This window comes from Microcaecilia unicolor, chromosome 5 (genome assembly GCF_901765095.1).
Source record: "Microcaecilia unicolor chromosome 5, aMicUni1.1, whole genome shotgun sequence".
Lineage (NCBI taxonomy): Eukaryota > Metazoa > Chordata > Amphibia > Gymnophiona > Siphonopidae > Microcaecilia > Microcaecilia unicolor.
In genome coordinates this window covers 153,597,332-153,621,479 of record NC_044035.1, presented here as the reverse complement: position 1 = coordinate 153,621,479, position 24,148 = coordinate 153,597,332, and the positions used below count along the sequence as shown (strand labels likewise).

Below are 24,148 nucleotides of genomic sequence, written 5' to 3'. Positions count from 1 at the left end.
CAACATTTTTAAAACCTGCTAAGCTAACCGCCTTTACCACGTTCTGGGCAACGAATTCCAGAGTTTAACTACTTTGTAGCTTCATCGAATGCCCCCTAGTCCTAGATATTTTGGGAAAGAGTAAACAGATGCTTCATGTCTAACCTTTCCACCTCCACTCATTATTTTATAGACCTCTATCATATCTCCCCCTCAGCTGTCTTTTCTCCAAGCTGAAGAGCCCTAGCTGCTTTACCCTTTCCTCATAGGGAAGTTGTCCCATCCCCTTTATCATGCTCGTCACCCTTCTCTGCACCTTTTCTAATTCCACTATATTTTTTGAGATGCGGTGACCAGAACTGAACACAATATTTGAGGTGCGGTCGCACCATAGAGCGATACAAAGGCATTATAACGCTCCTCATTTTTGTTTTCCATTCCTGTCCTAATAATACCTAACATTCTATTTGCTTTCTTAGCTGCCGCAGCACAGTGAGCAGAAGATTTCAACATATCATCAACGACAACACCTAGATCCCTTTCTTGGTCAGTGACTCCTAACATGGAACCTTGCATTACGTAGCTATAGTTCGGGTTCCTCTTTCCCACATGTATCACTTTGCACTTGCTCACATTAAACCGCCATCTGCCATTTAGACGCCCAGTCTCGTAAAGTCCTCTTGTAATTTTTCCACAATCCTCTCGCAATTTAACAGCTTTGAATAACTTGTGTCATCAGCAAATTTAATTACCTCACTATTACTCCCATCCTATATCATTTATAAATATGTTAAAAAGCAGTGGTCCCAGCACAGATCCCTGGGGAACCCCACTAACTACCCGTCTCCATTGAGAATACTGACCGTTTAACCCTACTATGCATTCAGCTTTTCCTACATAAGCACACACTGTGGAATGCATTACCAAAGCCTTGAAAATGATGTCATGACCACCTAATTTCAGGAAAAAATTAAAACCAACCTGTTTAAAAAGGCATACCCTACCGATCCAACGTAAATGCCTGACCATGGCCAACAACAAAACTAAAGCACGTAATGGACATAACACAACTCTCCGCTTTACGATTCCTAATGTGGCTGTACCACATGAACTTTATCTTACCACAACATCACATTGAATTTTTCACACCGGAGTCAGCAAACGCCTCTCTGGTACTATGTAAGCCACATTGAGGCTACAAATAGGTGGGAAAATGTGGGATAGAAATGTAACAAATAAAATAAAAATAAATACTCTCTGTTTTCTATCTTTTAACCAGGTTTTAATCCACAGTATGACACTACCTCCTATCCCATGACTCTCCAATTTCTTCTGAGTCTTTCATGAGGTACTTTGTCAAACGCCTTTTGAAAATCCAGATAGATACACAGTATCAACTGGCTCACCTTTATCCACATGTTCACCACTTGTTTGTATACCAATTATAACTAAGTCCTAAGTACAACAAAATTTAAGGGGTATGGTTTATGATTTTAACATAGTAAGTGATGGCAGATAAAGATCTGAATGTCCATCCAGTCTGTCCAACAGTCCTCATTCATTATTGATTCAAGATTAAATCAACAATGAACATGATATTATATACTTGATCATGGTCTTTCTTTGGTGTTTCTGGGGCATAGACTGTAGAAGTCTGCCAACTCTGTTGTTATGTTCCAACTGCTGGAGTTACCGTCAAAGCCCACACCAGCCTATCTGAATCCATCTTGTCATTTGCGGGACACAGACTGTTAGTTTGCCCAGCGCTGTCCTCAAATTCCAAATTACTGGAGTTTCTGTCAAAGCCCTCTCCAGCCCATCCTAAATTGGATTGCTATATGCAGGACCCAGACCTTCAAGCCAGCCCAGTATCAGCCTTAGTTTTACAGACAGAGTCACCATCTAAGCACCACTTGACATACAAACACATATGTAACCCTTTAAGTTTTGTTTTTTATACCATTCATTTTCTAATTAGAGATTCACTGTGTTCATCCCACGCCTTTTGAATTCCGCCACATAGATATGATAGTCTCCATGTCAGCACCATAGAGTGAATTAATTTAATAGGAAGCAGAAGGGACAAGTGCAGTTGTGACATAGAGACAGACAAAATGGACAAGACAAATGCATAGGAATAAATGGAATTAGGTGGCTAGATTGAGGGTAACTTATATGTGCAGTTGAATAAGATATGTGAAAGTGGTAGCAGTTAAAGGATGTGGGACAAGCTAGTACTGATGCGGTGTGAATGATTGAATAATCAATCACTACAGCTGTTAAAAGTTTGGGAGAAGACCAGGGTGTCTGTTTCTCTCTCTGGTCCCTTGTGTTTTCAAGACTCCTCCTTGTACAGATCTGCTTCATTTCTGAGGAGCCTATATTCATTGGCTGTTTTGCCTTTACATTGTAGCAAGAACGGTAAGAGCTTGACTCTGTGCACATATACACCTGCAAGGGCTGATCTGGTCTATTTCTCATCTGTATATACTGCTATTAAGAAGCATGTTCTTGGAAATTAATTAGAAATTATGATTATTTCCAAGGACATCATCATGACGAGTAGTTTTTAAATAAGCATTTTTAAAAAATCTGATTTTAAAAGGCCTTTTTACTAAAATGTGCTAGATTTGGGCTTAACACGTGGTAGTGCAGGAGTTTTCCACACATAAGCCCAGATTTAACGGAGCACTTTGAGGTGGGGATTAAAAAAGATTTATTGTAGATTGTTATTTAGGAGGCAGTAAATGCTCCTGCATTATCTCTGCATTATCTAGTTAGCACACACTAAGCAAAACTCAGTAACACACAGGTCTGTGTGCGCAAACAGGCAAAATGCTTTAACTCATTTTTGCAGTAGCCTGTTTATGTGTGCTAACCACGGGTTAAGAGCTTAACACCCTTTAGTAAAAGGACCCCCAAGATAATTTTACCAATTTATTTTTAATATCCACCCTCATATGACATCTTTTGCCTTTTCCTTTTCCAAATAACTTTGATAAGAAAGTGGAGCATGCAGATTGTGATTTCTTCTGGAAAAGAAACCTCCAGATATATCCCTCCAGAAATTTCAAATGAACAGAGAGAAAGGCAGGGTCAGTTTCCCAAAGCTTTGTTCTATACTGCCATAATTTAGTAATTCCCCCGCCCCTCCCCTCCCCAGTCCTTGGGACACACCTAGCCAGTCAGGTTTTCAATTAATATGCATGAGATAGATCTGTAAGCAAACAGATAGCTTCTGCTGAGGCACTGCATTTCAGGGAAAATTGATGTGCCAGAGATTTGGAGCATAAGAACTGTCACACTGGGTCAAACCAAAGGCTTATTAAGCCCCATATCCTCTTTCAAACAATACCCAATCCAGGTCACAAGAACCTGCTTATGATACCAGAAAGTAACTACATTCCATGCTGCTTATCCCAGAGATAAGCAATGGCTTTTCCCAAGTCTACCTTTATAACAATTTATGGACTTCTCCTCTAGGAATTTGTCCAAATCTTTTTTTTTTTAATCTAGCTACTCTGTTTCTTAGTAAGGTTTATACAGTGGTGAAGAAGTGCATACTTAATCACTGGATGCAGGATGAGCCTCCCACATTTTGGTATTGGAGAAATAGATTACATACTTTAATGTTATGGGAGGCTCAGGCTGCTCAAACCTCCCAAAGAAGGAAAGAGGCTTTTATGTCAGTCTGGAACTGTTATTTACAAAATATATCACATAAACCTAGAAGTGCAATATTGAATAGGTTCCAGAGTGCATCATGATTTGATTTGTGTTTCAGCAAAGGCTGCTTCCATATCATCATGCTGATCAATCCATAGACTGGTGGGTTGTGTCCATCTACCAGCAGGTGGAAATAGAGAGCAATCCTTTTGCCTCCCTATATGTGGTCATGTGCTGCCGGAAACTCCTCAGTATGTTCTCTATCTCAGCAGGTGGTGGTCACCACACAGCAGCAGCTCTGGCTAGGCCTCCAAGCCTAATTTTTAGGTTTTGTTGAGTGCCTGGGGTTGAGGGGCTCTTCTTGAGCAAGTGCAAACCTGGTGGCGCCAGGTCCTCCTTTTCTCCCCCCTCCCGCTGGCTCCGTTAAAAAAAAAAAAAATTTTGGACATCCTTAAGGGCGTTTATTTCGCGTTTATTTAAACGTTTATTGCAGCTACTCACTGGGACACCAGGTCGTTACAGCTCAGAGCGAGAAGCAGGTAAATTTTTACCTTTTATAGCGGGCAGGGGGTTCCCCGATTGATCTCCACGTGGCCTATGGCGTCAGAGGGCGAGGGCGCGAAGATCGCTCCCCGGACCGCGTGTGCGCTTCTAGCGGGGATGCGGGGGTTTTAAAGTCTGATTCGCCCTTGTGGTTGTCAGTTTGGAGGCCGGTCAGTGTCCCGGGTCTTTCCTCCGGTGCGGCGGGTTTTTTCCCGCCATAAACGCCCATCCCCGCTGCTCGCCTCCGCCATCTTGGCCGGCCACTCTGCTCGGACGGCTTCTTCTTGGGCCGCCCTTGAGCTGGGAGACGTTCATGCCATGGCCGCCCTTGATTTGGGCGACGGCAAAAAAGCGGCTAAAGTAAGCGCCGTTCTTCCCGCGCGGCTCCTTCGCGGAGTGTCCGCGCCAGACACCATCTTGGATGCGCAGCATGTGGGTCCCCCGCTCTTGCGAGCGCCGGTTGAGGGTGCGTCTAGGGCTGTGGCCCAGGCTGCTGAAATACACAGTCTGGGGGGTTTCTCCCCCCGAGTTTATTTTGCTGCTGCATCAGGCTTTCCTTATGCAAAACGCTGCCCCTTCTCCCTTGTCCGATAACGGGGTTGAGTCCCCCGGACGTAAACGCCCTCGGGTGGATTCCCAGGCCTTAGAGGACGCTGTTTCCTCTGATGTAGATGAGGGCAGCGTATCTGAGTTCTCCCAACGGTCCTTTGGGGATTCCTTGGAGGAGACGGATTCCCGCTCGGATGGAGCGGATGACCCCTCTGCAGCGTGGATCTTTCGCTCAGAGGATCTGCCCAACCTGTTACTGCAGGCCATGAGCATTTTGAAGATTTCCTCGCCAGAGGACGTCTCTCCCTCAGCCCCTGTTGGCTCTGCCATTATGCTGGGGACGAAGCGCCCGCCCTAGAACCTTCCACGTGCATGATGCCATGCACACCTTAATTTCGGCTCAATGGGATGTCCCGGAAGCGAGCCTCAAAGTGGCTAGGGCTATGTCCCGCCTCTATCCTTTGCCTGAAAGTGACGTGAGGCCTTTCTTTGGCCTACCGTGGATTCTTTAATCACTGCGGTGACTAAGAAGACGGCGTTGCCGGTGGAAGGTGGCACGGCCCTAAAGGACGCCCAAGACAGAAGATTGGAAGCGGCTTTAAGGTCGTCCTTCGAGGCGGCTGCCTTAAGTTTGCAGGCCTCAGTTTGCGGCTCCTATGTGGCCAGGGCGTGCCTGACGATGGTGCAGCGGGCTTCCCCCTCGGATCCTTCCTTGAGGGCTGACTGGCCGGCCCTGGAATCGGGCTTGGCTTATTTGGCAGACTTACTGTATGATGTCTTGAGAGCCTCGGCTAAAGGCATGGCTCAGACAGTTTCTGCGCGGCGCTGGCTTTGGCTGAAACATTGGTCTGCGGACCACGCCTCTAAGTCCCGCCTGGCTAAGTTGCCTTTTAAAGGCAAGCTGCTCTTTGGGGTCGAGCTGGACAAAATCGTGACCGATTTCGGCACGTCTAAGGGCAAGAGGTTACCAGAGGTCAGGGCTCGGGCCAGTGCTCGCCCTGGTATCTCCAGAGGACAGTTTCAAGAAGCCCGTCGGTACCGCCCGGGCAAGTCGGGCTCCTCTGCCCCCTCTTCCTTCAAAAGGAACTTCTCCCCCAAGCAGCATTCCTTTCGCAGAGACCGCCGTCCCGGAGGTACGCCCTCCGGTCCTCCCCCAGGGTCTCGTACCCAATGACGGGGTCCTGGTCCATGGCCCAGTGCAGATTGGAGGACGCCTGTCCTCGTTTCTGGGCGAGTGGACCAAAGTAACTTCAGACGCTTGGGTGCTGGAAGTCATCAGAGACGGCTACAAGTTAGAGTTCTGCCGACCCTTAAGAAACGGGTTTGTACTCTGTCCCTGCAAGTCTCCGGTCAAAGCTGTGGCAGTGCAGCAGACCTTGGACAACCTGATCCGCCTGGGTGCGGTCGTTCCGGTGCCAGAAAATCAGACTGACAAGGGACGTTACTCCATTTACTTTGTGGTACCAAAGAAAGGAGGTTCTGTCCAGCCTATCCTCGACCTCAAAGGGGTCAATCGGGCCTTGAAAGTGCGGCACTTTCGCATGGAGACTCTCCGCTCTGTTATAGCGGCAGTGAAGGCAGGAGAGTTCTTGGCTTCCTTGGACATCAAGGAAGCGTACCTGCATATTCCCATCTGGCCTCCTCATCAACTCTTTCTGCGTTTTGCAGTCCTGGGCCGACACTTCCAGTTCAGAGCCCTCCCTTTCGGGTTGGCTACTGCTCCGCGGACCTTCTCCAAAGTAATAGTGGTCATCGCGGCCTTCCTGCGAAAGGAAGGAGTACAAGTCCATCCTTATCTGGACGACTGGTTGATCGAGCCCCCTCTTATGCAGAGTGCGGCAAAGCTGTGGACCGGGTGGTTGCTCTTTTGAGCTCCCTGGGGTGGATCATCAACTGGGAGAAGAGCCAGCTGCGCCCGACTCAGTCCCTGGAGTATCTGGGAGTTCGATTCGACACCCAAGTGGGCAGAGTGTTCCTGCCAGACAATCGGATGGTCAAGCTTCAGGCTCAGGTGGACCAGTTCCTAGTAGCCTCTCCTCTTCGGGCTTGGGACTATGTGCAGCTGTTGGGCTCTATGACGGCCACGATGGAAGTAGTGCCCTGGGCCAGGGCTCATATGAGACCACTACAACACTCTCTGCTGCAGCGCTGGACTCCGATGTCGGAGGATTATGCTGTGCGCCTTCCCTTGGACCCAGCAGTGCGCAAGGCGCTGAGCTGGTGGATGCAGACAGACAAGTTGTCCGCAGGAATGCCTCTGGTGACCCCGGAGTGGATTGTCGTCACGACGGACGCCTCTTTGTCGGGCTGGGGAGCCCACTGCTTGGGAAGGACAGCGCAGGGGCTCTGGTCTCCTGCAGAGGCAAAGTGGTCTATCAACCTCCTGGAACTCAGGGCCATTCGGTTGGCGCTTTTGGAGTTCATCCCGGTACTGGCGTTGAAGCCAGTACGGGTCCTGTCGGACAATGCCACGGCTGTGGCCTATGTCAACCGCCAGGGAGGTACCAAGAGCGCCCCTCTAGCCAAGGAGGCCATGAATCTATGCCAGTGGGCGGAAGCGAACCTGGAACAGCTGTCAGCGGCCCACATTGCCGGAGTCATGAATGTCAAGGCGGACTTTCTCAGTCGCCATACCTTGGAGCCCGGAGAGTGGCAGCTATCTGCTCAGGCGTTCTTGGACATCACGAAGCGCTGGGGCCAGCCGAGCCTAGATCTGATGGCGTCATCGGCCAATTGCCAAGTGCCGCGCTTTTTCAGCAGAGGACGGGACCCTCGATCACTGGGAGTAGATGCTCTTCTCCAACAGTGGCCGACACAAGAGCTTCTCTATGTGTTCCCGCTCTGGCCCATGTTGGGCAGGGTGCTAGACCGGGTGGCAAAGCATCCGGGCCGGATAATCCTGGTGGGTCCGGACTGGCCCAGACGTCCCTGGTATGCGGACTTGATCAGGCTCTCAGTCGACGATCCTCTGCGGCTGCCAGTGGAGCAAGGCCTGTTACATCAGGGTCCCGTGGTGATGGAGGATCCCTCCCCCTTTGGTCTTACGGCCTGGCTATTGAGCGGCAGCGTCTGAGAAAGAAGGGCTTCTCAGACAAGGTCATCGCCACTATGCTGAGAGCGAGGAAGCGCTCGACTTCTACTGCTTACGCCAGGGTTTGGCGTGTCTTTGCAGCGTGGTGTGAAGCAGGCTCACTTTCTCCCTTCACTGCTCCAATTTCTTCAGTGTTGGCGTTCCTGCAAGAAGGTCTGGAGAAGGCCTGTCGCTCAGTTCCCTTAAAGTCCAGGTAGCGGCTCTGGCTTGCTTCAGGGGCCGCCTGAAGGGTGTTTCCCTGGCTTCGCAGCCAGATGTGGTGCGCTTTCTCAAGGGAGTTAATCACCTGCGCCCTCCTCTGCACTCAGTGGTGCCTGCGTGGAATCTCAACCTGGTGCTAAGAGCATTGCAGAAGCCACCTTTTGAACCCTTGCCGAGGGCATCTCTGAAAGACCTGACGTTGAAAGCAGTCTTTTTGGTGGCTATCACTTCAGCCAGAAGAGTTTCTGAGCTCCAGGCGCTCTCATGTAGAGAGCCTTTTCTGCAGTTCACTGAGGCAGGAGTGACTATTCGCACAGTGCCTTCCTTCCTGCCCAAGATTGTTTCTCGCTTCCATGTGAATCAGCAGCTCTGTCTCCCTTCCTTTCGTAGGGAGGACTACCCAGAGGAATACTCTGCTCTCAAATTTCTGGATGTGAGATGTGTCATCATCAGATACTTGGAAGTGACCAATGATTTCCGGAAATCGGATCATCTGTTTGTCCTGTTTGCAGGTCCTCGTAAGGGTCTGCAGGCTGCTAAGCCTACAGTGGCAAGATGGGTCAAGGAAGCCATTGCAGCGGCTTATGTGGCCGCGGGGAAGGTGCCGCCTATCCAGCTGAAGGCTCACTCCACTAGAGCTCAGGCGGCCTCGATGGCAGAGGCCGGGTCCGTCTCCTTGGAAGAGATTTGCAAGGCGGCAACTTGGGCTTCGGCCCATACCTTCTCCAGGCATTACCGCTTGACTGTGGCTGCTCGGGCGGAGGCCCGATTTGGAGCTTCAGTGTTGCGGTCAGGGATTTCAATGTCCCGCCCTGGGTGAGTACTGCTTCGGTACATCCCACCAGTCTATGGATTGATCAGCATGATGATATGGAAGGTAAAATTATGTATCATACCTGATAATTTTCTTTCCATTAATCATAGCTGATCAATCCATAGCCCCTCCCAGATATCTGTACTGTTTATATTCTGGTTGCATTTCAGGTTCAAGTTTAGTCTTCAGTTCCTGTTCAGGAGGACTTCGTGTTCAAGTTTTTCAATGAATTCTTCAAGAGTTGAGACGAATTTGTGTTACAGTGAGCTGCTGCATTCCTCTCCCCTCCGTTTTACGGGGCTGGATTGAGACTTAAATTCTGCCGGCGCTCCCTCCCGCTTCGTGCGGCAGTAGGGCAGTTTTGTACCCCTCCCGCTTCGGCGGTGTTAGGGTCAGTCAGCTCCTCCCGCGGTTGCGGTTGCAGGATAAGCCAGATCCCCCCGCATCGGCGGGTGTGGTGTCCCTCCCCTGCTCCGCGGGGATGAGTTGGACGGATTCCCCTCCCCCACTTGTGTGGGGATGAGCTGGGTTAATTCCCCTCCCCCGTTTCGGCGGTGGTGAGCTGGGCAGAGTGTCCCTTCGTGGGTGTAATTCTCTAAGTGCTGAGTCCTGCGGATGGAGCTTGGATATCGATATACTGAGGAGTTTCCGGCAGCACATGACCACATATAGGGAGGCAAAAGGATTGCTCTCTATCTCCACCTGCTGGTAGATGGACACAACCCACCAGTCTATGGATTGATCAGCTATGATTAATGGAAAGAAAATTATCAGGTATGATACATAATTTTACCTTTTGGGATCTCTGCCTGGGTTGTGGGGGTGGGGTTAGGAAATACTAGACATAGCTATTTCAGTGATGGCTTCAGGTCATAAGAGTCCAGTCAACGGACCATCTCAGTTGTAGTGTTTTAGGGAATGGAGTAAGGGGGTTAAAGTGGTGGTGGTGGGGAGCTTTTTCATAAATTGGGATCATAAGTTTTTCAGTTCTATATTGTGTGGAGTTTGCATACTATTCCCTTTTAGTTTGCTTATTCTTATGTAGCAGCTTAATGCTTTGTCTAGACTTGCTGTTCAGTGGTTGGATGTATAGTTCTTTTGATCCTGAATGAAAACCGTTAAACCTTAAATCCAGCTACTCTGTCCGCTTTCACCATATACTCTGGCAACAAATGAATTGTGCTGAGTGAACAAATATTTTCTCTAATTTATTTTAACCTTTATGAGATAAGGTTCTGATGTCCTCTTAAATGGCTTCAGGGTTCCCCCTCCAAAGTCCAAGAAGAGCCCTCTAGTCTTCCCAGTCAAATCCCTGGACATAGACAATCAAGTGGTTGATTTTACATCCTCTCTCCCCATCACCTCAGAGTCTGTCAAAGGAGAGTTGATGGTAGGGAGGAACACTCCTTCTTCCTGCTTTGTTGCTGCAGAGATTTGGAATGGTGCCCAGTTACCTCATATTCTCTTTTGTCCTTCACCTGTCCAATCTTACTTCTCTCCATACTTCTCCCCCGACTCTTTCTCTCTTCATTAGCAATGCTTTAAATCTCTCACCTTAATCTCTTTTCCCATTGAACCACTCTGAGGCATTATCTCTTCTTTGCTGATTCTCATTCCTTCTCCGTTAACCCGGCTCTTCTCCCCAATATTACTGCATGAAATCAATTTTGTTTTTGCTCTGTTTTCTACCTTTATGAATATCCACTGGTGCAGAAATCACATAACATACCTATTGAAGAGAGGAATAAACAATATAAAATTCCTACCAATGTTGTGTTTTGCTCTCTCTGCCTAAATAGAGAGCGACATCTGTTCCCTCTCTACCCTCCCCCTCACCACACCCAAGAGGAGTACCTTCTCCTGTTCTCTGCCCTCTCATGGGTCTCTCGGGGCTCCAAGCAACCCCATAGATGGTATGTCACTCTTGTAATGGTGTGTGCAAAATTAACCCTTTTGGACACATTGTTCAGAAAGTAGTACATTTTTAGTAGCCCTTTCTGCAAACTGTTAAAGATTTTTTTCACATAGTTTTACTGCTTTCTGCTTCGCTTACTTAGAATCTAATATAAGAATTCAGCCAAAAAAGAAAACTGAAGGTCATTTTGAACAAGTTTATACATAGCTTTTTCTCTTTTGCAATCAACTTTAATTTTCTGAAGTTTCAAATTGTGAGGTTAGCTTAGCAGGGTTTAAAAAAGGTTTGGACTTTTTCCTAAAGGAAAAGTCCATAGACCATTATTAAAATGAACTTGGGGAAAATCCACTGCTTATTTCTGGGTTAAGTAGCATAAAATGTTTTTGTACTTTTTTGGGATCTTGCCAGGTATTTGTGACCTGGATTGGCCACTGTTGGAAACACAATGCTGGGCTTGATGGACCTTTGGTATGTCCCAGTATTTCAATACTTATGTAAGAAGAAGTTTGTACAATAATCAATTTTACTCAAAATGAATAAAATATGCTTCCCTTTTAGCCTGACTGTTTCCTCCTGCTCCTTTGAACTTCCAGCTTAGTCCCAGCTGGTTTCTTCTGTAACTATGGCACCATTAGCCTTTGTTTGCATTTTCCTGGGTTTTTCCTCATCTTAGAACACTTCCTCATCATGCCCAGTTATTGTATCAAAATTCTTTGGCCAGAGGCCACAGACACTTCTTCCAGAACCTGCTATGTGTGCATTACAAGTCTGGTCAGTAGGTGTTACCATTGTGCAACAACTTAGACTTCTTCCACTTCAGGCTAGCCTGAGGATCAGACCCCACTGGGCTAAAATCCCATGTGAATTTTGTACGTAATTTTTATTTTTCTATGAACCTTTTTCTGTCTTCAGAAATTGCAATATAATACAGACAGAGAGGGTAATACAGTATACAATCAGAGAAACCAAAAGAAAAAAGCAACACTGGGCCTTCAAGACTAGGACAACAGGAGTACTTTATTAGCCAGAGATCCGCCTTACTCCTGTTGTCCTAGTCTTGAAGGCCCAGTGTTGCTTTTTTCTTTTGGTTTCAGAAATTGCAAGAAATGAAAGTGTTGCCAGAAGATGTTAATTCAAAATCATACAAATAAACTGACCTGTAGGATTTGTTTGCTTTTTTTGGTTCTAATTTTGTCTGATACCTAAGTTTAATCTGACCTACTTCTTCTGCAAGGCAGCTTATAATATGGATTCAGACTGGTTAGTACACAGTGCTCCCATTTTTAAGGTAAGAGCCATTAGTAATCACATTGTCAAAACTGATTCCCCCCCCAATCCCCGCCTCTGTACACCTTTGATAGTAAAAATTAGATTTTTGGATTCTGATGTATTTTTATTGTCATGTACATGGTCTCAAATTCACATGTTTTCTATCCAGTGTTTGTAAATGACTTCTCTTTTCGTAGTCATGGTCTTTCAAAGACTGATTTAGAGGCACACCCTCTACCGGAGATGTTGGTCACGTCCTCCTCAGATATCTTTAGCAGCGAGAGCTATGACACGGGCTCAGAGTGCAAAAGGTAAGTGCTGTATTACTGTGGGTCTGATTAAAAATTTAATTATAGGTATAGTCCCCATTTTCCTGAAATCTGGCCCTTGCCGTGAAACTACCGTATTTTTCGGACTATAAGACGCACTTTTTTCCCCCAAAATTTGGGAGGAAAATGGGGGGTGCGTCTTATAGTCCGAAGGTAGATTTGGCTGGCTGGCTGGCAGGCTGCCCGCCTTCCGAGTTCGGGATCGCCCTCCCCCCGGCCCTGTCACCACTTCTCCCTACTCACGCGATCTTCCCTGGTGGTCTAGTGACGTCGGGGCAGGAAAGAGCCCCCTCTTTCCTGCCCAGTGTGCTGCTCTCCATCCTCCTGTATGCAGCCTGACGGTCTCGGCGAGATTCAAAATGGCCGCCGAGACTTCAATTCTCGGCGGCCATTTTGAATCTCGCCGAGACCGTCAGGCAGCAATGCATACAGGAGGATGGAGAGCAGCGCGCTGGGCAGGAAAGAGGGGGCTCTTTCCTGCCCCGACGTCAGTAGACCACCATGGAAGATCGCGTGAGTAGGGAGAAGTGGTGACAGGGCCGGGGGGAGGGCGATCCCGAACTCGGAGGGAGGGATTCGGACAAGACGCACCGGAGCACCTAGGTTTTAGAGGAGGGAAAAAGGAAAAAAATTTTTTTCCTATTTCCCTCCTCTAAAACCTAGGTGCGTCTTATGGTCCGGTGCGTCTTATAGTCTGAAAAATACGGTAAGTAATCCTCAAGAAATTGTAGAAAACCAGGACTGGAGTAGGGCCAGGGCAGCCAAGAGCAACTGAGAGCCTTTCATCTTCTCATCATCGTTAATTACCTTCTTCCACCAAGCCAGACAAAATTCAGACCATGTCCTTTTTCACTGCTGTTGGGAATTGATGTTCTACTTCGAACTGTGCGAGACACCATAGTGCAGTGGTTCCCTGACCTGGTCCTGGAGGCACCCCAGCCAATCAGTTTTCAGGATACCCACAATGAATATTCAGGAGAGAGATTTGCATGCACTGCCTCCCTGCATGCAAATCTATCTCATGAATATTCATTGTGGATATCCTGAAAACCAGACTGGCTGGGGTACCTCCAGGACCAGGTTTGGGAACCACTGCCATAGTGGGACAGGGAAGAAAGAGAGAATCTGTGCCAAAGTGCATATATTTAGAGACGGAGGATGCCCCTTTCCTCTGAATTCTAAATCTTTTCACTCTCCATGATCTTCATGTCCACCCCCATCTTGCTCTTTCTTCTTTCTTTCTTTCTTTCTCTCTCTCTCTCTGTTCTCTTTCCCCTCTCCATGGTAGAGAAGAAAATGCACGGGAGCAGAAGACACATCCTTTTCAGGACATCACCAGCTTATCGCTTTTGCCTCCCTAACTTAGCTGCTGCTATTCAAACTCCCTGCTGCATGCTCAGAGCGCTTTCTCATCCTTCATCTATATCAATCTCTACTCCTCCCAATGATGCCATTCTATAACTAATTAGTGATGATAGTTATGCCTTTTTCCACACCTTATACACTTATAACACTCATCCTTCATGCCCTGCAACCATGGATACTCTTCCTTTACACTACTGCCCCTCCCCATTAATGCTCATCCTCAACACACCTGTTGCCTGGTGATGTGCCTCATTTATTTCCCACCTCTTACATCAACACTCTGATACATTCTACCCCCACCCCACCAGTGAGTTTACTTCTCTGCACCATCACTCTGATGGTACTCCTTCACCTGTGACATTTCTCCATATATCTGGATTCACATCACTTCCTCTTCCTGGTATGCCTTCCATAGCTGGCCCTTTTGGGTCGGGATAGTGGCACAGGAAGCCCTTGGGACCAGATTTTCCAGTAGGGGATATATGGTTCCTCACACAGGCCCTTCAGTGTCTTTAGTGAGATATGAGTACTTTAATCTAGATGTTTAGATACGGTCTTTCTGGTCCACCAAAGGGGTTTACAGCAGTTTCAAAAGCACATAATTGAAATTAATATTCAAAAATAAATATGAATTAATACATTGAAAAGAGATTATATTTTTTAATATATTAATGTATTAATTATAAACATAATCCTTGTTTCAGCAGCAAACACTGAGCCCACTCACTGTTGATTTTAGATTTTAAGGCCACCAACTGGGCCTGCTACAAATCTATATAAATAATTCTCACCTCGAACATTCTGAAGCTCACTCTGTGGCAGGGACACACTGAAGCCCTGCACTGTTGGTAGGCTAGGCTGTCAGCACCACTCACTGTCACTCATGCACCACTCACTCTCATTCATAGACCCGCACTCAGCCACGCCCCTTCCGCACATAATTCACAACCCCTACGTTCTAATGAAGCCCAACTTCCACTTGCATGGTGGTGTAGATTGGAATTTTCCCCCATGAGTGTCTGCCCCGCCCTCGCGTCAAAACATCATGACGTGGAGGGCAGAGCTATGACACTCAACGAATCGGATCGCTGAGCCGCCCCGCCCTCGCGTCAAAACGTCAGGACGTCGAGGGCGGGTCATGGAAAAATAAAAAACAAGAGGACTTACTTCGCTCCATCAACACTGCTGGTAACAACGGAACCCCCCCCCCCCCCCACACACACACACACACGCGCGACGACCTCCCCCCCCCCCCCCCCCCCCAAAAAAAAAAAAACATCGCACATCCAAAGTCGACAGAGGACCACATCAACCTGCCACAGCCACCCTCACCCACCCTCCTCCCCAAAACGCACCCGCAAACCTACCTCTCTTCTCCGACCTCGGAACACCGCCCTCCACCTCCTCCCTCCCTCTCTCTCTTCAACAACTTTGGAACAATGCCCTCCACCACCTCCCTGAACGACTAACACCCGAGTCCCTGTAAAAAAACCACCATAATCTCCACCTGCCCCCTCCCGTCAAGAAAAGCCTCTGCACCTCTGCTTTGATCCCACGCCACCACCACCACCACCAAATCTGCACCACACCCCCCCTTGCTGATGACCCTCCCGCCGCACCCCTCGCTGCATTACCCCCCTGCCCCCCCAGCCTCAGACGACCCTCCCGCCGCCAAACCACCACAGCCCCCCCACCCATGGGGAACATCAACCCCCTCGCCACCCTGCCCTCGCTGTCCAGCCGCTACTCCAAAAAACTGTGCTTTAACCTGAAACGCACACCATTGACAGCCATCACACATTGGCTGTCGGCGCTGCAGCCGCTCCTCCTCTCGCCTCAACGTCACTGCCCCTGGAGGAAGACCCCGGAGCGCACCGATGTCGCAGGCGACAGGAGGAGCGGCTGCAGCGCCCACAGCCAATGCCTGATGGCTGTCTACTGTCCAGCGTTTCAGGTTAAAACACATTTATCGTTTTTTCCCCTTTTTGTAGCTAAATAATTTTGTACACAATGTGCGTAACAGAAGAACGCTAACGATGAGGGGAGGGGAAAGGGGAAGGCAGCAAGGGTTAACAAAAATGAAAAAAGGATAACGAAAAAAAAGTAAAAACAAAGGGGAGGGGCGGGGGAAGACAGACGAGAAAAAAGTAAAAGGGGAAGAGGACGTGCATGGCTGGAGGAGGGGGGGGCAGGGGGGGGAAGGTGCTCCTGAGACCACAGGGGTGGGGGACCTGAGACCAGGTGGGTGGGGCGCACAATCACTCACTCACTCACTCACTGTCTCTCACATACACTCTCTCTGACACACTCTCTCTCTATCACACTCTCTCTGTCACACACACACAGTCACTCTGTCTCTGACTCTCTCTCTAACACATACACTCCCTCTCAAACATACACACTCCCAGGAAAACCTTGCTAGCGCCCGTTTCATTCGTACTATGGTACTTAGTAGTGGTTCTATTTTATATTTGTATTACTACTTTGATACATAATGGACTTTCAGTTACACATTTTAGGGGCCCTTTTACTTAGCTGCGGCAAAAGGTGGACTTAGGTCACCCTTATGTGGATTTCCCTGTGTGCTAAGGCCATTTTTTAACCACAACCATAAAAATTTCCTTTTTGTAGTTTTTGTATTAATGGTCATACTCTGTTAGACCAGCAGAAAGATAAGCAGACTGAGGCAAACCGAAGTAATCCAAAGAAGAATTTATTAAATGAGCAACAACACTGGAAGGGGGGGGGGGGTTAAAAAAATAGCCTCAACTTGGCCAAGTTTCGCCGATCCTGGGCTGCATCAGGGGCCTATGATGCTGTTAAAAACAATTATAAGCAAGTGTGACAAAACATTGGGGGCCCCTTTTACCAAGCTGCATCAAAAGGGGTTGGCGCTGGCACTTTTGCTGCAGCTGGTAAAAGGGAAGTCTCGCTTTCCTACAGGAAATGACCCAGCGGCAAATAAAGCACTTGCTGCATGGCCATTTCATGGAGGAGCCCTTACCACCACCCATTGAGGTGGCGGAAAGTGCTCCCGCATTAACCCAGCAATAAGTGGACAGTGCCGGGTACACGGTGCGCTAGTGGTGTGATGTACCACTGGGCTGCTGTGGTAGCCCAGCGGTACTTGTATAGTGAGCGGCAAGCCTGCATTGAGCTTACTGCCACTTAGTAAAAGGAGCCCTGGGTTTTTAAGCCTGTAAAACCGTATTAATTCTTGAAGTGTATTTCTCTAGTTTGGCCAGCAGGTGGTGCATGTTTATGTTTAAAGCTGTTACAGAGACCTGTCTGTTCCTTCTTTAGTTAACACAGATAAGAGGTAACCTGCAGTGATGTGGCCAGCTACTTTTAAAATTTGTTGTTCTGGGCTCTGATTGGCCCAGGAGCTCAAACTTCTGCTAGGATGTACTGGTTTTGTATCCAGTCAGTCAGAGAGAAGAAAGAGAAAGATCTGTTTGCTGAGGCCCTGTGAAGTTATATTTGATAACCTGTGAGCAGCTATATGGCCTGATCTCCTCAGGTACTATTTAGATAGTACACAAATGTTTACATAGTGTTATGATAGATCCATATTTTAGTTACCTGTTATTGTTTTGCTGATTGCACCTTTTCTGTTCATTGTTTTAATTTTTCATGACAATAAATATTTTTAGTTTATTGCCTCTGCTTGTCTGGACTGACTAAGAATGTTGGTGGTTTGTGTGTTGGGTCTGTGAGTGCTTTCTAGGAACCGTGGGACCACTGGGAGTGTGGCCCCATTAACCTAGAAATCATTGGGGGTAATTTGAGAGTGGGAGACTCGCCCAAAGGCGGTTGGGATCCATTTGGTAGGAGGAGGATGCTAGTGTAAAGCACAAGCGGCAGGTGCAAGCAAACCTGAGCTGTGCTGGGAATAGACACTCTAAGTGGCCGTGGGTTAGCCCAGGCAGTTGCTAGGTGTTTCGTGACATCAGGTAAAACAATGCACAACATAAGAATTGCATATATAGCAAAACATTAATAAAATATGTGTTAAAACATATAAATAAATAACAAATTAATAAGGGCATTATAAAATCATATGAAGTATAAATGATACACAATAAAAAGTAAAATAGATTGATGACTCATAAAAATGCAACACAAAGCTCCAAAAGTTTGATTTACATAATCAAACTAGTGTAGGACTGCAGCAAACACTAAAACTGATTAAACCTATAGAACCAAATCAGAAAAAATACAAGATGAAGTATTAAAGACATAATACACATTGTCCAATGCCAAGCAGGCCATGTGTATTCTCTCAGTTGTGTGACTAATGAGAAAACTGAAGAAATTCTAACAACATCCCACCGCACATATGCTGGTGCTTTTCTGCCCGATGAGCAAGCATAGGTCCCTCAGTCTTTGTTTTTCTATGGAGCAGGAAGGGTGTGTCTTTGCGGCCTTCCCTCAGCACTTTTTCTCTGCTTTTGCAGTGCCTTCCTGTGCAGGAATTTTTCCCTCATTTTTGTCTTTAATTTCACTTTTTGTTATTTTCCCTCTTAGTTCTTAGTGTTTTCGGCCCTTCAGGTTTTCTTTCTTTTTGCAGCGCCATAGGCCCACTTAGGCCTGAGCATTGACCTCAGTTTGAGCTCTGCCTCTTTTCGTAATCTAAAATTGAGGAATTTAATTTAGCTGCAATTCTTTTCTTGATATCCAAGAAGATCCCCAGTGGCCTCAAATGGTATGCCTGGGTGATTTCGGTAAAAGACCTGCACTCTTGATGCATCAGGTACCTTGAACCTAACCATGACCCTAACGCTTGTTCTCTCTGTTTAAAAAATGCAGGTGAGGACACAGAAGTTGTGTCAGGTCCAGATATATTGACATCAGCACTGGAAGCATTGACCTTGATGGCTGCTAAAACAACAACTGGGAGTGCACAGGCATCGAGGAGTTCTTCATCTCTCTCAAAATCGGGTGCTGAAAGTAGGCCCTGGGACTGGTTATCATCGGACCCGACACTAAGGGTGTATACAAGTTAGCTGTCATCCTCATCTGCACCAAAGGACCACAATGCTGAGCGTCAGGGAAAGCCCAAGAAGCATAAGCATTTGATGTACAGTGCCAGGAGCTCCAGGGCATCGCCATCACCAGTACCCAAAAATCACCGTTGCTGGGAGGAGCACTCCCCCTCTTTGATAGAGGTGCCAGTGTGCAAGTCTACGAGCAGCCAGGTTCCCATTTCTGTTTCAGTACCGACATCTTCTCAGGCAGTCTCTGTCCTGGCTTCCCCATGCTTGCCGATTCCTTCCATCGATGAGCGGTACCAAGCATACTTGGAGAGCAGCTGGTGCAGATACTGCAGTTGCAATCTGCTCAGGCATCGAGGGTTCTTGCGCCAACTATGGATCAGCCCCAACATTCTTCCTGAGGCTCCATCTGTGCCTATGAAGAGATCCTCAAAGTTGGCACCTCGAAGGGTATCGATGTCGACATCGAAACATGCAACACCACTCTCGATGGATAGGCCTGCACCTTGGTGCTCTTTGGGGCATGAATGTGGTTCTGCTGAACCAGGGCAGACTCAGAGTCACTCAGTCTGATTGGGACCGCTCATGGGACTCAGAAGAAAACCCTCATTACTTCTCGATGGGGGAGTCGTATGGGGTCTCTTCTGATCCCTCCCCACCTTGAGAGACATAAATATCTACCTGAGGGCCTCTTTTTCACCAGTTTCATCAAGGAGATGGCTTTGGCCACCCCAGTTAAGTTGGAGATGGAGGAGGAGCCCAGGGCAGAGATGTTAACTGTTATGGACTATGAGTCGCTTAACCTAAGGAAGGGGTCACAGTACTATTACACCCTATTCGTAAAGATGCACTGACGAAGAATTGGGAATCTCTCCTCTCAGTGCAGGTTGCACCAAAGAAGGTGGATATACAGTATCATATCCATAAAGCTTCTGGATTCAAGAGAACCCAGCTACCTCACCACTCTTTGGTTGTCAAATCCGCCCTCAAACAAGCTAGGAGTTCCAGGACTCATGCCTCAGCTCCCCCAGGAAGAGACACTAGACTCTAGGAGGAAGACTTTCAGGCCTTGAGGTTCATTGCCGCATCCAGTCGTACTAACTCTTTGAGCCTTTACTTGAAATCTTTGGTATAGTTTATTAAAACTTGCTATACTGCCTAAGCTAACTTGCAGATCTAGGCAGTTTTACAAAACTAAAATACAATTACAAAGTAGGAAAAAAAACTACAGTAAAAGATGAGAAAGGATGTTACATACATTTCAGAGAAACCACTTATCAAAGCACCAAAAGAGGGAGAAAAGCAGTAAAAGGATAAGAGACAACAGTGAGTCTGAGTACACTAATTCCTGCATAAATCTAGTCGTATCAAATACTTGCTGAAAAGAACAATTCATTTAGTATTGGTAAACAGCATGCTGAGTCTTGCGGATTCTCTCCCTTAGGAGCAGGCTGCAGAGCTTCACCAGTTGGCCAAAAAGCATCTGGAGTTCAAGAAATATGTGGCCAGGGGCACTTACGATTAATTTGATATTGCATCCAGACTCTCCACCATGGGTGAAGGGATGTGCATGTCTGCGTGTCTCTGACCTGGAATCTGTGGTTCAGGAGAGCTTGGCAAACATACCTCGCCAAGAAGACAATCTTTTTGGGGACAAGGTAAAGGAGGTTGCTGACCTCATCAAGAAACCTACTGATACCATCCAGTCCCTGTCTCGTCAGCCTCTTCTAGAAGGTTTACAAGAGGGCCTAGACAGCGAAGTACTACTCACAAAGGCTTAGGTTTCTACTGCCTTCCTTCTTTACCCAGAAACTCCTCCTGACCACAGAAGCCAGCACAGAGAGTCCAAAGCACAGAACACAATCCAGAAGCACAAAAAAAGTACCAAGAGCCTTCAATTAACAGGACAAAGATCTTTAATTTGCACAGCGTAGATCAATCACACAATGACCCGACATGGGCTGTGTTTCAGCGCACCTGCCTCATGCTTCATATTTCTTAAAACTTCTTAAATTATTGCCAGCCAAAGGCACGAGAGACAAGTCCTTATTCCAGAACTATGTTAGAAAACGAGTGCAGCATAACTCAGTCAGTGTCAGTTCAGAATCTGATAACTGGTTATACTCACTTTTATGGCACATAGGTTAGGACTCCCTGTATATTTGTCCTCCCTCACCATTCCATATTCACTGGCCCGTCTTCTCCGTTCCCTGAATGACCACCGCCTGGCCTTACTTGGTCCCAAGTCGGAACAATTAGAATCAACAAGACATCACACTTTCTACTTTGCTGCTCCCTTCCATTGGAATTCACTTCTTTTGTATCACTGCGCAGAACCTTCGTTCAAGATTTTTAAAGCTGGCTTGAAATCCTGGCTCTTTGTCCATGCCTTTGATTCATCTGGTATATAGCTACTATAGGGCCGGATGCTGTATTTCCCTTCCCTCTCCCCTGCATATTTCCTTACACTGTTCCTCCTTTCTACCTTCCCCTCTCCTTAATTGTTCTTTGCTTCTACCCCCCCCCCCCCCCCCCCCCAGTACACACTCTTCTTTTCCTTCCCTCTCTACTCGGTGTGGTTGCTCACAAAAGTGCCAGCAGCACTTATGCTCTTTTTTTTTTTTAATATTTAAACGATTTTATTGGCATTTCCACATATAATAACATTACAACTTTTCATGTAACTCTTTGCACAATCAAACCATTCTGCTACGGCCAAAACCCAATTAACCATCAACCAATATCTTTAACATTTCTCTCCATCCATCTTTCCGCTATATTTAAGCAGATTTTATTAGCGTTGCCGCATATTACAACAGTATATGGTTTAATGAAACAAACTACTCAAGTAGGCCATGTTATAACAGGCCGAATACTGAATTGTTCAATATATAGCAATTAATTTTCCAACTTTTCTCCCCCCTCCCTTCCCCAAAACTCCCTCCCCTCCCCCTCCCCCCTTCCTTTTTGATGCTGGTGCTGCTATTATCGTTGCCAAGCAGGCGTACTATATGATCCCAACAAGCCCATCGGACACCCACATGCTTTATGGACATGTCAACATTATTAGCAACATATAAATTGCAAGGCTACCCATCCCTCCCCCCCTCCCATACAGTCAATGCAGATACTAAACAGTGAGATCTGATATGTGAGACTCTCCGTATTCACTCTTATCAATCCCCAATCATGCACACTGACTAACCTAAAGTGTTTAAGACTTGATCCTCGCTTGTGGGGATATTTTGTTCAAATAGGCCCCCCAGATTTTTATGAACCTTTGTCACCTCTTTGGAGTGTTCCGGGCATCACGCATTTCCCACAGCATAAGCTCATGGAGCTTGTTCCTCCAATACCAATAGGAGGGACCCCTTTCTGATATCCAATGATTGAGAATACATTTTTTCCCCAAAATACAGAGTTTACTGAGGAGAATCTTGTCTTCTGCGTCTCTTGTTCCACGCTGTCACAGGAGTAAATACCACCCTTTCAAAGGACAGGTCCACTTGACAGCCAAGAACCCAACTCATGAACCGGAAGAGAGCCAACCAGTACCCCTGTATCTCTCTACATTGCCACATACCGTGAAAAAATGAAGCATTTTCCACTGCACATTTGGGACATGCATTTGTTCCCACCACTCCCGCGTACCATGCTTGTTTTGCTGAAAAATATGCCCTATTTATTGTCCGAAAATGACATTCCTGTAGTTCGGCACTATGGACTACCCTTGCACCTCCCTGTAACGCTGCCAGTAACTTCCCTTCAGCTATTCTCCTCCCCACCTCCTGGCTCCATCGTTCAGCAACCACCTGAACTGTTCTTTTAGGGCGTTTCCCTTCTAGAGCCTTATGAAACCAGGACACCAATATTTGTCCTGCTGCATCCCCAGCCAGAAATTCCCTGATATTTTCCCCAAACTCCGACAAGCGGCTAGCACTTATGCTCTTATGTGCACCATTAAAGTGGCATAGTTCATAAATGCAAGGGGACATATACATAGGTGGAGCGTGATCAGGACATGGGAGGAGCTCTGAATACTGTCAGTTATGCACCTCCCTGATGCATTTACACAACTGCAGTTATGCTGGGACTATGGCTGGTGTAACTGCAGGCATATAAATGTAAGGTGTGCCAATATAGGGTTATGCTAGCATTCTATAACCTCTCCCCCTTTCTCTCCCCATCCTTCCATCGTGTCTTTCTCTCCCCATCCTTCCATCTGTTTTCCCTCTTTCTCTCCCTATCCTTCCATCCGTCTACCCCCCTCTCCCGATTCTTCAATCCAGTGTCTCTCTTTCCATCCAGTCCCGCCCACCCAACACAGACCTGCCAAGTCTCCCGTGAAAAGCAAGTGCGGCACCGCAGGCAGCCATCAGGCATTGGCTGTCAGCTCTGCAGCCGCTCCTCTCGTGTCACTGCCCCTGGAGCAGGACCCCGGAGGAGCGCAGCGACGTGAGAGGCAAGAGGAGCAGCTGCAGAGCCGACAGCCAATGCCTGATGGCTGCCTGCGGTGCCGCGCTTGCTTTTTAAAAACATTTTTGGTGGTTTAATTAGCTCTTTTTGGTTTTGTAGCGGCCGCTGCTGCTCAACAGGAGAAGCAGCCGTGGCCGGAAATGGGAGCTGGCGCCGCATGTTTTGCGGGAGACTTGGCAGGTCTGTGTTGGGTGGGCGGGTCTGGAGGGAAAGTGGCTAGGCCTAGGCCCGTCCAGGCCCGCCCGTGGCTTTGCCCCTAGTTCGTAAACATAAAGTTGCTTTTAGTTTTATTGCTCAAATGGTCATGCTTTCCCCTCCTACCTCAACCTGGATCTCAGCAATATGAGAGCACAAACTAAAGTCTGTTATCACATAGTTGTGAGAGGAAGCACACCAGTGGGAAATAAAGTGACCAATATTGTGTGTGCATAAGGATAGTGATCCTACTACTACTACTACTACTTAACATTTCTAGAGCGCTACTAGGGTTACGCAGCGCTGTACAATTTAACAAAGAGAGACAGTCCCTGCTCAAAGAGCTTACAATCTAATAGACAAGTGAACGGTCGGTCCGATCGGGGCAGTCAAATTGGGGCAGTCTGGATTCACTGAACGGTAAGGGTTAGGTGCCGAACGCAGCATTGAAGAGGTGGGCTTTAAGCAAAGACTTGAAGATGGGCAGGGAGGGGGCTTGGCGTAAGGGTTCAGGAAGGTTGTTCCAAGCATAGGGTGAGGCGAGGCAGAATGAGCGGAGCCTGGAGTTGGCGGTGGTGGAGAAGGGTACTGAGAGGAGGGATTTATCCTGTGAACGGAGGTTACGGGCGGGAACGTAAGGGGAGATGAGGGTAGAGAGGTAGTGAGGGGCAGCAGACTGAGTGCATTTGTAGGTAAGAAGGAGAAGCTTGAATTGAATGCGGTATCTGATCGGAAGCCAGTGAAGTGATCTGAGGAGAGGGG

At 47.4% G+C, this 24,148-nt stretch overlaps 1 protein-coding gene across 1 annotated transcript in view; it reads left to right on the top strand.

Annotated features, from left to right (window-relative positions):
- FAM149B1 (family with sequence similarity 149 member B1) overlaps positions 1–24,148 on the top strand; it is a gene marked incomplete at its 5' end in the record, with an annotated part of 149,370 nt that overhangs the window by 4,513 nt on the left and 120,709 nt on the right. Inside the window, one exon of the mRNA XM_030204994.1 lies at positions 12,225–12,338. Coding sequence (XP_030060854.1) covers positions 12,225–12,338 — 114 coding nt within the window. The remainder of the gene's footprint in view (positions 1–12,224; positions 12,339–24,148) is intronic.